The 13,700-nt window shown below is 47.8% G+C and overlaps 1 protein-coding gene across 1 annotated transcript in view; it reads right to left on the bottom strand.

Moving 5' to 3' along the window:
* LOC144782956 (EH domain-containing protein 1) overlaps nucleotides 1-13,700 on the bottom strand; it is a 1,028,199-nt gene that overhangs the window by 685,359 nt on the left and 329,140 nt on the right. The window contains exon 3 of the mRNA XM_078662184.1: nucleotides 12,130-12,147. Within this exon, the coding sequence (XP_078518310.1) occupies nucleotides 12,130-12,147 (18 nt within the window). The remainder of the gene's footprint in view (nucleotides 1-12,129; nucleotides 12,148-13,700) is intronic.

Here is a 13,700-nt window from a genome sequence, read left to right on the forward strand (position 1 = left end):
TTCTTCAAGATTCTCCCTTGTGACTAAGGAGTAGTCACCCTGCATCCGCAGGCACCATCTTAAGAACACTGCGGTCTGCTGCAAGTCCTTCCTCCGGAATCTGACTGCCCAGCTCGACGAGAACCGGCTTCCCTGGCACCTCTGACCTCTACCCACCTCTACAGCTAAGCTGAGAACCGTGGGTGCGACGAGACCTCGAGGGACCGGCCATCTTCAAGACTGCACGACTTCTTTCCAGCACGACCGCCGAGGGATCCTCTGGTGAGTGCTTTGGGGTCCGAGAAGCCCCGACCCTGAGCAGCCCCAGCACCGAAGTTCAGCCTCCCAGCATCTCCACGATCTGCGTGGGGCCCTTCTGCTTTTTGCTGCTCACCGCGTTGTTTGGCTACTAGCCCGCTGGCTTGTGGCCTTCTTAACGACGCCCGACGACATCACTGTTGCTGGTCTATTTGCTCCAGACTGGCCCTTGCTCCCTCCCAAGAGAGGAGCACCCCGGACCCTCCTGGTCCACTCCAGACGCCATTTTAGGTCCACCGCGTGGGCTTGAATTTGCCAAGACTTGTTGCCCCAATCCTGGGTCCAGCGACGTCGAGAGCATCATCCATCGTGGGACAGCTCGTACCTCCATCCTGGTCGCCGACAACGCCTCCTGGTCCGTGAGACTACAGAGCCCAGCGTCGCCCACTCACCTAGTCGAGGTGACTACCATCCGGTGCCCTCCTGGTGCCACCTGACTACTGGCTAGTAGTCACGAACTTGGTCCCCTCTGCTTTCAGGTGTCATCTATCTTCGATCCAGGCTTGGATCACCCGAACAATCTTCACTGGTCGCCTGCCAGCAACTCCTTTCCTTCAGGCTCCTGGTTCGTCAACGGAGAATCCCGACGTCTTTTCAGACCTATGCAGCTGCAGCCCCTGGGCTAGGTAACTTCGGCATTTCGGTGCCTCAGCATAGCCTCACTATCCAAGGGTCCAGATCCACTTTCGTTTTTGACCTACCTAGTCGGGTTCGCCCGAGAACACTAACTTTGTGAATTCTAGCTTCCATAGACTTTGTCCCGCATCCCGCGTGAGAGTGCACACTCTGCACCCGAGTTCCCTAGGCCTCCTGCTAGTAATCTAAAGGTTCAGTAGTCCAGTCCTAGCGATCCCAAAGCCTCTGAGAATCGTTACTTACCTGCTAGTAATTCGCATTCCACTTTTGTAGTATATGGTTTTTCGTGCCCCTCGGGCATTTGTGTAAATTGTGCGACTTGAAGTATTTTCTTAAGAGTTTTGTATTGTGCTTAGCTCCCTGACTCATAAAGAGTTCAGGGTAGACTTGTTAGAAATAAATATACATTTATTTTCATAACAACTTGTGTGGTGTCCTTTCAATGGGTGTTCAAGGGGTAATGTGATGGTAAAACAGCTGGCTTAACACGCCCTCTAGAGTCTTAGCCTTAGACTGCTCGTATCCATGCTACTAGGATAGCTGGTCTATAAGGTTGACTTACAACCAATCATCAATAAGGGTTGTTTGGACTGATACAAAGTGCTCACTAGAATAGTGAACATTATATATCAGGCCAACTTCTCACAAATTCCTTAATATCTTCCTTGACCTACGACAGCGATATATTCAAAGCTTTACAGACCGTTATGATGCAAACCCCCATCACTATGACCAAGGACAGTTCCCCCTCCGAGAAGTACACCCCGTTGTAGATTCCGCAGGAAAGTTGCAACAAACGTTTGTTTACACTCCCTTGACAAAACTAGAAATACTAGAGATGAAGAAAATGGTCCCCTCCCATGAAAAGGACCCTTCGGGTTTCCATAGGGAACTCAAGGATATCCTTCAAATGGGCTCTTTCACTTATAACGACCTCAACATTCTCCTCAAGGTCCTGTTACCTCAAGGAACGCATGACAAACTAAAGGGAAAGGGAGGTTAAAGGGAAAAAGGTAACATGGGCAGATTTAGAGAAAGAAGACCCTCCTCGTAATCCTGGACAAGGGTTGGGACCTCTAGTTCAGGAGCTCCCCCGCTGTCTCCCTAAAATACTATCTCAGTTTCTGACCACTAAGAAAGAAGACTGGGATGCTATCTCTGCATGCAAACAGAAACCAGATGAGGATATAGGGGACTATTATACCAGGTTAGAGAAATGTTTTCTCATCAACAGCGGCCTCTCCTCCGGTGGAGACGCCTATAGTTGATTATTTGTCTCCAAATTCGTAGAAAATGCCTTACCCACGATCAAAAATAGAGTACTGAAGGTAGAGAGTACTTGGCAAGCAAGCTCCCCCTCACAAGCACTTCAGATGCTCCAATATCACCAAAATAGAATTCGGGACGAACAAGAACAAGAAAAGAAGAGAACGAAAGATACTAAAATGAAGGTATTAGTAGCACAAACTAATACGATCCAACAGACCCCTAAACAACCCCAAGTGTCACAAGAAAAAGTTACTTGTAATTATTGTAAAAAGCCAGGTCATTTTGTGCGTGACTGTCCAGTATTACAACATAATATTGCCACTGGGAAGACACAACCCCGTAACTACCCCCCTCGACCTTCTGTTCCCATATCAGCTCCTCCAACTGATGCTAAACCTGCCACATAACTCTATCAGTACCCAGTGTCATCCTATCCAGAATTCCCCACGATCTCATGAGACAGCTGGGAGGAACACAATAGTCATCCACTGATCCCGGTCGACCAAGAGGGTCCCTATGTACATGCTAAACTCCTAGGTAAAGAAGCAAAATTTCTGATCGACACCGGGGCTAGTAGGTCGACAGTGCAGCACAACGAAGTTCCCGAGGTACCCCTCTCTGGCTCAAATAGTTTTTCCTTGGGTTTTTCTGGTACACCTGTCATCAACAAAGTTTCTGAACCAATATCACTTAAAGTTGGTCCTCTTACAACGTCCACCGATTTAGTGCTTACAAAGTCCTGTCCCGAAAATCTCCTTGGCATCCAGACACTAAAAGAACTAGGTGCTATAATATGTTGTTCCCCGGAAGGAGTCCGACTATTCCTCCGAGATTTTAAAGGTAATTTCACCACACGAGAATTAGATGTCAGACTAAGAGACATTCCTGTTACACTATGGGCTACTGATCCAACAGATGTAGGACATGGATATTAGACCACACCTAGTGACACTGAAAGAAGGCGTTGTACTACCTCGTATCCGTCAATACAAATTACCTCCAGATGCAGAACAAGCCCTTATTCAGATTATCGATGATTTAATAACGAAAGGAGTAGTCAGAGAAGTACCTTCCAACACATGTAACTCGCCAGTTCTGCCAGTCCGAAAGAAAACGGATGATGGTGCGCCACCAGTCTACAGACTCGTGGTTGACTTACGTGAACTCAATAAATGTGTAGTACCACAATACCCAGTGGTCTCGGACATCAGTACTCTGTTAACAGCTATAGACCCCGAGGCCACTCATTTTACAGTAATTGACCTTAAAAATGCCTTTTTTAGTATACCCATTCACCCAGACAGTCAGTACCTATTCGGATTCTCCCTACAAGGTCGCAGTTTCTGTTTCACAAGAGCTCCCCAAGGGTATACAGAAAGTCCCAGTATCTACAGTCAGGCACTTAAAAGACAGTTGGACGACATTGTTCTGCCCACCAATACGACATTGTTACAATATGTCGATGACTTGCTGATCACCGCACGCTCCGAACAAGAATGTGAGCAAGCCTCACAAATTGTCCTAGTGTTCCTTGCACAACATGGCCACAAGGTGTCACCCTCGTAACTACAATTGTGTTTACAGCAGGTGGCCTACTTAGGACACCTGCTGTCAAAGGAGGGTAGGGCACTCACACCTGAAAGAATTCAACTTATTTTTAACATTCCTGTCCCCAAGACACAGAAAGAGGTCCGTGCCTTTATTGGCCTCACGTCCTACTGTAGACAATGGATTCCCCAGTTTGCGTACTTGGCCAAACCCCTGATACAGCTAACAACCACAACCTCTTCCCCATTGCCATGGACACCTGATCATACTCTTGCTTTTGACACCCTCAAACAAGCATTATGCTCTGCACCTGTCCTAGCCACACCTGATTATGCCAAACCTTTTGTCCTCTTTGTCACAGAACGGGAAGGTACAGCCCTGTCAGTACTCACACAAACACAAGCCAACAAACATCGTCCCTGTGCTTACTTTTCGAGCACTCTTGACCCTGTTGCACAAGGTTTGCCTGCCTGTCTGAAATCTGTTGCAGCAACAGCTCTAGCAATACGACAAAGTGATTCCATAGTACTAGGACACTCTCTTGAAGTACAAGTCCCACATGCAGTGGAACTACTCTTGAATAGGACACAGACACAACACTTGACCATAGCTCGCCTCACAGGTTATGAAGTCACACTGTTCCAACCCCATATCATCATCAAAAGGTGCAATATCCTCAACCCAGCTACGCTACTGCCTACTGTTCCAGTTGACAATCAGATTCATGACTGCTTAGAGGTAGTCAAACTAGTCACAAAACCCCGGTCTGATCTTACAGATGTCCCTCTAAGTACACCAGAACACACACTGTTTGTAGACGGTTCCTGTATGCGTCTCCAATCAGGCGAACTTTCAGCAGCCTATGCTGTCACTACAGAAAACACCGTCCTTCTAGAAGCCAGAATATCTGTACATTCAGCACAAGCAGCAGAACTAATAGCTCTTACCCAAGCATGTGAATGGTCCAAAGGAAAACGAGTCAACATCTACACCGATTCGCAGTACGCATTCGGGGTAGTCCATAACTTTGGCATCCTTTGGAAAGAGAGAGGTTTCCTAACCTCTCATGGTACCAAGATCCAACATGGAGATCTTATCCTCCAGCTACTAGAATCGATTCACAGACCCACAGAAGTAGCCATACTAAAATGCAAAGCACACACCAGGGTCACAGACTCTATCACCAGAGGTAATGCTCTGGCAGACGCCACAGCTAAACATGCTGCTCAGACAGAAACACTAAACACCGAAACCACCATGAGAACTATCTGTCCAGTTATCGATCCCACCAAAGATGTAGTAGACATCCAAAACCAAGCCACAGAGACGGAAAAGAGAAAATGGGAGGAGGAGGGAGGTTCACACACAGATCAAGGTTGGGTAACAAAAGACAAGTCCAAATGGTTCCTCCCTGACATAATGGTTCCCGTAATGATAGAAACTGCCCATGGTCCCGCACATCTAGGAGAAAAAGGAATGTTAGACAGTCTGAATCTGATATGGTACAACAAGCATCTACGTGCAGCGGCTAAACAAAAAGTACGAACCTGTATGATTTGCTGTCAGTTCAATCCAGGGAAGAGTGTCTCAATTGAACAAGGAGGGTTCCATCCTCCAGATCACCCCTTTGAAGTCCTCCAAATGGACTACATACAGATGGAGAGATGTCGGGGACATAAATATGTCCTCGTAGTAGTCTGTACCTTAACTCGATGGACTGAAGCATACCCTGTCCCAGACTATGGTGCCCAGATGACTGCCAAGCAATTGGTAAGGGAATTCTTCCCTCGCTATGGGTTGCCAAGAGTCATATACTCTGACAACGGACAACCATTCTCCTCTACATTGATGGAGGCTGTCTCCTTACTGTTAGGATACACCTGGAAATTTCACTGTGTCCGACACCCCCAAGCTGCAGGTCTAGTCGAACGACATAATCAGACCCTAAAAACCAAACTAGCCAAGATCTGCGCTGACAAGCAAATAGACTGGGTTACAGCCCTCCCGGTTGCCCTCTTCTACATGAGAATGGTGGCACATTCCCGGACGGGTCTGTCCCCATATGAGGTCACATTTGGGAGGCCTCGGAATATCTGGGGTGTCCCATCTCCTAAAAAGCTAATTGACATTGATGCAAATGTACTGACAGATTACTTGGCTTCTTTGATGTCTGCACTACGTTCTTGCCGTTCACAGGTGGCTGCAGCTTTTCCAGACAAGACCACGCCCGACGAGCACTCCCTTCAGCCTGGTCGATGGGTGCTCGTCAGAAATTTTGACCGAACCAGCCCTCTGGAAAGAAGGACCGCCGTCAAAGTCGAAGGACGGAAAGGGTGGCTCCACGTAAGCCACTGCAAGCCCTTCTACGGACCAATTCCTTCGGGCGCTGTTGCTGATCCCGAAACCAGGGACACTAAAACATCATCAGACTTTAAAGACACTGAAACGACAGACTTTATTTCACCCCTTCCAGAACTTTTGCCCAGAGAAGAGTACAAATCGCGGCTGCGATCTTATCCAAAACAGACTTGAGACATTGCACCTGACCTCGGCCTACCAGTGGCTATTTAAGCCCAAGACGGACGCTTGGTGAAGCGGTTGCTGGGAAGTGTCCGGTCACTGGTGCATATTTTACTCAGACTAAGCAGCCGAAATCATGAAGATAAAGACTCATTGTGCAAAACTGTTACAGAACAAAGTCCCCCTTTTCCTTTCTATCATGATTCTTATTTTCTGCATCATGGCTTGTCTAGGTTGGTTCCTTCATCTAGCTTTCCCACCATCTTCCCCCACGCCTTTGAACAACACCGTTATGCATTCACACGTAGATCTTCCTCCACATCTCACGAACAGAAGAAAAGAGTTCTTTAATAACACGTTCATCTCCACACTCCACCAACATCAATTGGTGATTAACAGGACCAATTGTTGGGTCTGTGGTTTAATGCCACATTCCGTGCACGGAGGAATACCTTTTATTCCTCTCCCTTTTGGCTACGCTGGATCTACCTATGCCCTCTCTATGATATTTTCCGCCTCTGTCAGAAACATTCCTGAGACCCAAATTAAGAATGCTAGTACCTGGAACGAGATAAAAACAAAAACCATACGAGCCGTCGAAAAGATGGTAACTTTTACAGCCACATGGGGACAAGCAGACAAAAGTGAAAACACCAGCTACTCCCTCTTTAATGACACCACCTCCTTTAGGGAGACATTCTCAGTCCAGAAGAGACAGACAGACCAGGGAGGATGGGCCGTACCCCATAAGGGCCTATTCTGCGTAAGAGGAAAGGGCAAGGGTCAGAAAATGGGAAATGGTGAATGTAACAAGACGTACACCCTACCTGATCCAAATTTCCCAACGATGACCACTGCCCCCAACACTTACTTTATCTGTGGACCTCACGCACGCACTTGGCTGCCTCAAGGCTGGTCCGGAAAATGCTACATTGCATTTCTCCTTCCCCCCACCTACACCGCTCCAGCGGATTACCATCTCAGTGACCCTCCAACCGTAATTAACACTCGGCGAAGGGGGGCCATAGACGCTGAAGATACAGCAGGCCAAGAGGCCGGCGACTTCTTTAAAGGAGTCATCCCATTCTGGGGGCCTATGATCAACAGCCGCCACATTAGACAACTGACCCTTGTAGTCCAGGGAGCCATAAATGAAACAGCTGGTGCATTAAGTAACATCACCGCTGAGATGGCTGCTGACAGACTCATGACGTTACAGAACCGTATGGTCCTAGACATCATACTGGCCGACCATGGTGGCGTATGTGAACTGATCGGGTCCAGCTGCTGTATATTTATCCCAGATAATGCACCCTCGGTGTATTTCGCTATTTCCCGCCTTCTTATACTTTCCAGAAAACTAGATGCAGACACTGATGCCTGGTCCCTGACAGGTTGGCTCTGGGGCATCCTGTCCTCATGGGGATGGAAGGCGCTTACAATTATAGGTCTTGCTCTAGCCTTCCTCTTCACCTGCTGCCTCTGTATTCAGTGCGGTCCAGCACTCTGTAGTTTCTGTATCACTACCTGCATTCCCAAAACCCAGTCCAGAAAGAAAGAAAAGGAAAGAATCATGTTACAGGAACAAGTGAACGACCTAATGAGTATAGAAATAGACTAGAAAAGAAAAAGAATGTTAAAATGGTATACTATGGGACAAGGAGGGAATGTGGGAAATGATTATTTTTCGTAGTTTATGTCCCATCATACACCCTTTCAGCCACGTCCCCGAGCCCATCATGCCGGAACACGAGCATGAACCGATCACGCGCTCACAAAGTTGCACACGCACTCTCCTTCCCCAAAAAATTCAAACGTACATCCTTATGGTCAAAGCAATTCCGAGAACCAGCTGCCTCACTCAAATCGTGCATTTCTGAGGTTAAGCCGATGCAGAGAACAAGACCCCCCCATTCGTAACCATTTCCCTATAATCGGGCCGATTCCGAGAAATGGGCCCCCTTTCTGTTAAACCACGACAACCAATTCCGAGAAGAAGAGCCCCCGAATGCTGAAACACGACAAAGAGACATCCTGTCACGATCACCTCTCCTTTATCTAAGGAACCAGCCTAGCGTTATTTCTCCACACCTTTGCCTCTCTTGTGCTTCCTCATTCTAAATCATGACTCAGCCTTATCTCCTCTGCCATGTTTCTACTTTTTCATAACGCTGCCTCCTTTTATGGTCATGACTTCTGTTTTATTGCAACATATGATCCGGGCCTACATGACTTCTGTTTTACTTCAACATATGATCCGGGCATGCATTGAAGGGAAGCTCCTTCCTCTTTTTCTGTTATAAATACTGTGTGTTCAGATAATAAAGTTAGAGATTCTTCCGATCCTCCTCAGGTGACGGAGCTCTCCCTTAACTCGAGTTACTGAATAAAGACCCTGAATTCGAACCATCACGGACTCTGCTCTTCATACTTGAACTTATTGATATAGAAATTATGATCAAGGTAAATTACTAAAATATTTACCACACTTCACCAGACACAATGGGCCTCTTACAGGATGCCCAAACAAAAGTTCAAAGGCTGTAGCCAACCCCCTTCTGAGGAACCTCCCTGTATTTAAATAAAAGGCATGGAAGTATGATGTCCCATCTCCGCCTAAGCTTTTCTGGGAGACCCTTGATCATCATACCCTTTAAGGTTTTGTTGAATCTTTCAACTAAACCATTGCACTGTGGGTGATAGGGTGTGATGAATTTGTAGTTCACTCCACTCTCCTTCCACATTGCAGTCAAGTAGCTAGACATGAAGTTTGCACCTCTGTCAGATACTACCTCCTTAGGGAAACCCACTATTGAGAACACTCCCAAGAAGGCTCTTGCCACAACAGGTGCTGTAGTGGTCCTAAGGGGAATTGCCTCTGGGTAACTAGTGGCATGGTCGACCACCACTAGGATAAACCTGTGCCCAGATGCAGTCTGAGGATCCATTGGTCCAACAATGTCAATCCCCACTCTCTCAAAGGGAACCCCCACCACAGATAGTGGTATCAGTTGGGCCTTTGTGGTGCCACCTGCCTTACCACTGGCTTGACAGGTTACACAGGAGTGCCAAAACTCCTTTGTGTCTTCAGACATGTGGGGCCAGTGAAAGTGAGGGACAATTCTGTCCCAGGTCTTGTTCTGGCCCAGGTGACCTGCTGAAGGAATATCATGGGCTAATGTCACGAGGAAGCCCCTGAACTACAGAGGTATAACCAACCTCCTGGCTGTACCAAGCCTAGGGTCTCTACTCTCTGAATACAGGAGTCCATCATCCCAATAAATCTTATGGGTACCACTAGCATTTCCAGCAGCCTCAGCAGCAGCTTGCTATCTGAGGGGTTCAAGAGAAAGGCAGCTCAGCTGCTCCTGACTCAGATCTGCCCTGGAAGAGCCCCCTGTCCCCTAGAACTCAACCTCAAGAGACTAATCATCACTCTGAGGCAGGGGGAAGGCACTGCCTTAACCCTACTGCTCCTTTCCTTGGAAGGCACCTGGTCCATTATTCCAGAATCCAGGGCCCATTCAGTATTAGAGACTTTTTGACCTGTGCACTAGTCACAGCAAACACATGTGCAGGGATCCCAAACAATTCTGCATGGGTCCTCAACTCCACTTCATGCCAGGCTGAAGTCTCTAGCTCTTTGTCAACCAAGTATTCAAGATGGAGATTGCACTAACAACAACCTTCTTAAGGCCAGTTACCCCTCCCCAGGAGAAATTAACAACTGCCAGGGCATGGTTGGTCCTGACTTTGCTAGCATTTGTCACTTGGTGAATTTCACTAAGTATGATCTGTCCAGGGTCCACAAGGTCTTGTGTCACCATTGTGACACTTGCTCGTGTGTCCCTGTAGGCCAAAGCCTATTTTCCATTTATCAAAGGCTCTTCTCTGTACTTGCCCAAGTTACTGGGACTCACAGAGGAGGACATATCCATGCCTCCATCATAGACTACCACAGCCTGAGTTGGAACTCCAACTAGGCCAGATTCCATCTCAGTACCCAGGGTTAATCCTATTACACCCTTCTGCTGAGTACCACCACTTGGAGCTGACCTAGGGGAACAGTTGCCTTAGGGGCAAGGGTGGCTGGAGTTGCATCTTTCCTAGTGCAATCACTAGTCCAATTGCTATTCTGTTTACAGATTTTACACCATGGTTTCTTTTAGCTTCTTCCTTTCTTGGAAGATTGGGAATCCCCACCAGTAGAAGATTTTTGGGGGCTTTGTGAAGCCTTCTGGTCTTTACCCTTCTCCCCACCCTTATTAGGATCTTGCTTCTTCTGGTCACCGCCTCTGTTCTGTACCTTCTGCTTCACCCTGGTTCTGAACCATTTGTCTGCTTTCTTTCCCAATTTTGGGGGGAAAGGTCAGCTCAGAGTCTACCAGATGCTGATGCAACAGCTGATTTTGACAGTTATTAAGGATCTGCTCCCTCATGATCAAGTTATACAATCCTGTATAATCATACACTTTACTACCCAGTAACCAGCCTTCCAGAGCCTTAGTAGCACAATCTACAAAGTCAACCCAGTCCTGTGTCTGTGCCTTTTGGGTATCTCTGAACTGCATCCTATACTGCTCAGTGGTTAGGCCAAACCCATCGATAAGTGCGCTCTTCAGGACTTTGTAATTGTCACCATCTTCTTTTCTGACAGTGAGTGTCAACAAAGGAGAGCCACAAGATTGCTGCCCACTGCTCCTGGTGCAGGTCCTCTCCAGTGCAGTTATCCATTTGTGGATGTCATCCCCACTCTTGTAGGGAGGGACAATCTTGCTTAAGTTGTTATGGTCACAAGACCTTTCATTAACACTTGGGAAGTTGCTGCCACCATGGGACTCTAGTCCCATCTTTTGTCTTGCTTTTTCAAGCACTAGGGACTCCCTCTGTAAAGCTACTCTTTGTCTCCTTATCCACAGCTGAGCTTCTTCCATTCTCACCTGCTGCTCACTCTTCGCCTGGGAGGTGTCCCTCCTATGAGAAGAGACAGAGGTCCATACTGATGTGTCAGTATGATCAATTTCCACTGAAGGTGATCTCGGTCTTCTAGGCACACCACCAACTCTTCCTGGTGGGACAAAGAGAGGGCCATTTTGGTCTTCTTCCTCTCCAGTTGGAGCTGGATTGTCCAGGTCTAGGTCATTATCACCCTCCTGTTCAGCATCAGAGCTGAATCCTGTGGGATTGGACCACTGAGATTTTCCTCATCCGCTTCTTCCAACCCACTGCCTACCCTTTCAGGCTCTGAAGCCTTCTTCAGGTAATCTAACAGCAATACCTCTCTGAGGCGTTGGGTGTTGGCACCATTGCCAGTCTTCAGTTTTCTCATAGTACACAGAGCCCTTAACTCAGAGAAAGGGAATGTGTCATACTTAGATGTCTGTAACTTACTGACATCTGACAAGGACACCCTTGGTCCTGGCATTGAAGACATAACTAGTGAGGTGTGGTGTATGCACTACCTACTCTAGTTGGGTACCTACTGGACTCTCATGAGATGTAGAAAGGGTGTGCTTAAGCCCTTGACACACAACTCTAAGTTCAGTAGAACTTACTGTATTTAAGCTTGTATTATATGTACCTCTGGTACCTTTAGTGGGTTTCAAATGATCAAACACTTGAGATTATCTGGTAAAACAATGGCAAGCTGGAATCCCACACGCTGCACACCAATGTGAGAAGTTGGCCTGGCCTATGCTGTCCACTATTCTAGTGGACACCTTGCACCAGTCCAAACAACCCTTATTGATGGCAGGTGTAGGAGAGTAGGGTCTGCTTTCCTATGTCACCCCACTTTTTGCTTTTTGCGTTACTGGTTTTCGACTTTAATGTGGATATGGGCCTGCTAATCAGACCCACAGCCCAGCTGTTCTCTCTCTAAATTCATACCATGTACTTTAGGTATATCACCAATTGGGAAATGGGTCACTCTTGTGAGTCCCTGTACAGTGTACCCTAGGTACCCAGGGCATAGGTGCACCCAAGGCCTACCAGGGGCTGCAGCATATCTTATGCCACCCCTGGCTGGCCATTCAAACTGACACAACTGGCTGATCACTCAGCTGGGGCAAGGTTGTGTAATCACCCCTTGCTTAGGAATAGTATTCCTATACCTACCATTATATATAGACACATATATACCTATAAGTCACTCCTATGGCAGGCCTTTACAATCCTGAAGGCAGAGTGCTTGGTTTTATGTGAGATGAGGCTCTAGCATGAGCTGAGCCTGTCTGCAGCTTTCGGAACCATGTCCTTATAGCTGTTCTATGTTATAGCCATACCATATACTCTTAAGTGCATTATAATCCTCACGGTTAAATGCTAACTCTGGTTTGGCTTTATCAAAACATGTTGTGTTAGGTGTCATACGCTTTGGAATACTACCCCCTCGCCAGTTCTGGCGACGGGGGTAGCATTCCACCCTTCTAGAGGGAGAAGACAGGTTGTTCCTGTTAATCCCGGTTAAAGTTAACCAGAGCCTCAGCATCACAAAATGGATGCTGCTGCCACAGACACAAGTCTGACCTCCTGCTGCAGGGAGTCCTTCCAGCAAGGGAGGCTTGGACAATAGGTTTCCTGTCTTGGGAGGTGCTAGCACCACCCCAGACAGGCCATAGTGTATTGGGGCAGGGAGGGCTGAATGAAATGAGACACTGCCTGGGGCACACAAGGTTTCCCATGCATAGCTGGTTCAAACCAGTTGCCTGGGCACTCCAGCCCCAGCTCTGGCGCGAAACTGGATAAAGGGAAAGGGGTGTAACCACCCCCTTCCTTGGTCCCACCCATAGGAGGGACATAGCAGGTAATCCAGCCCCTCAGATTGGTATATAGGTAGGAGCTGAGTCAAGAGACTTTAGATTTATCCTGAACTGAAACTTGAAACGAAACTCTGGACCTTCGACATTCTATTGCAACTAGAAGACTGAAGAACCTCCCTTGTGCTCAAGGAGTGACCACCCTGTGCAAACAGGCACCATCCAGCGATCTGCGGTTTACTTTGTCGACGCTCCAGCCAGAGCCCGAGCACAGAGTCCGACAAGAGCCAGACTTCCAGACTTCTTTGACCCCGATCCACAGCCACAGCAAAGCTGAGACCCGTGGAGGCGACGAGAGAAGTGGGACTGGCCATCTTGAAAAGCCTGCTCTTTGCTACTTGTGCAGCTTCCGAGGCATACTCGAAGTTGAGCATTGGGGATTGAGAAGCCCCAGCCCCGAGCACCTTTTGCACCGATGCACAGCTCTCTACACTCATCGAGTGCCGCGTGGGGCCTGCTTGTGCTTTTGTGCTCGACGCGTCTGTCCGGTTACTTGCCTGTTGGCTAGTGGCCTCTGTGACGACGAACCTTCGAATCTGATCCCCCTGCCTGGTTGCTCCAGGTGGGCCCCTGCTTCCTTGCAAAGGAGAAGCCCCATAGACCTTGCTGGTC

The sequence above is a fragment of the Lissotriton helveticus genome, chromosome 9 (assembly GCF_964261635.1).
Source record: "Lissotriton helveticus chromosome 9, aLisHel1.1, whole genome shotgun sequence".
Taxonomy (NCBI): Eukaryota; Metazoa; Chordata; class Amphibia; order Caudata; family Salamandridae; genus Lissotriton; species Lissotriton helveticus.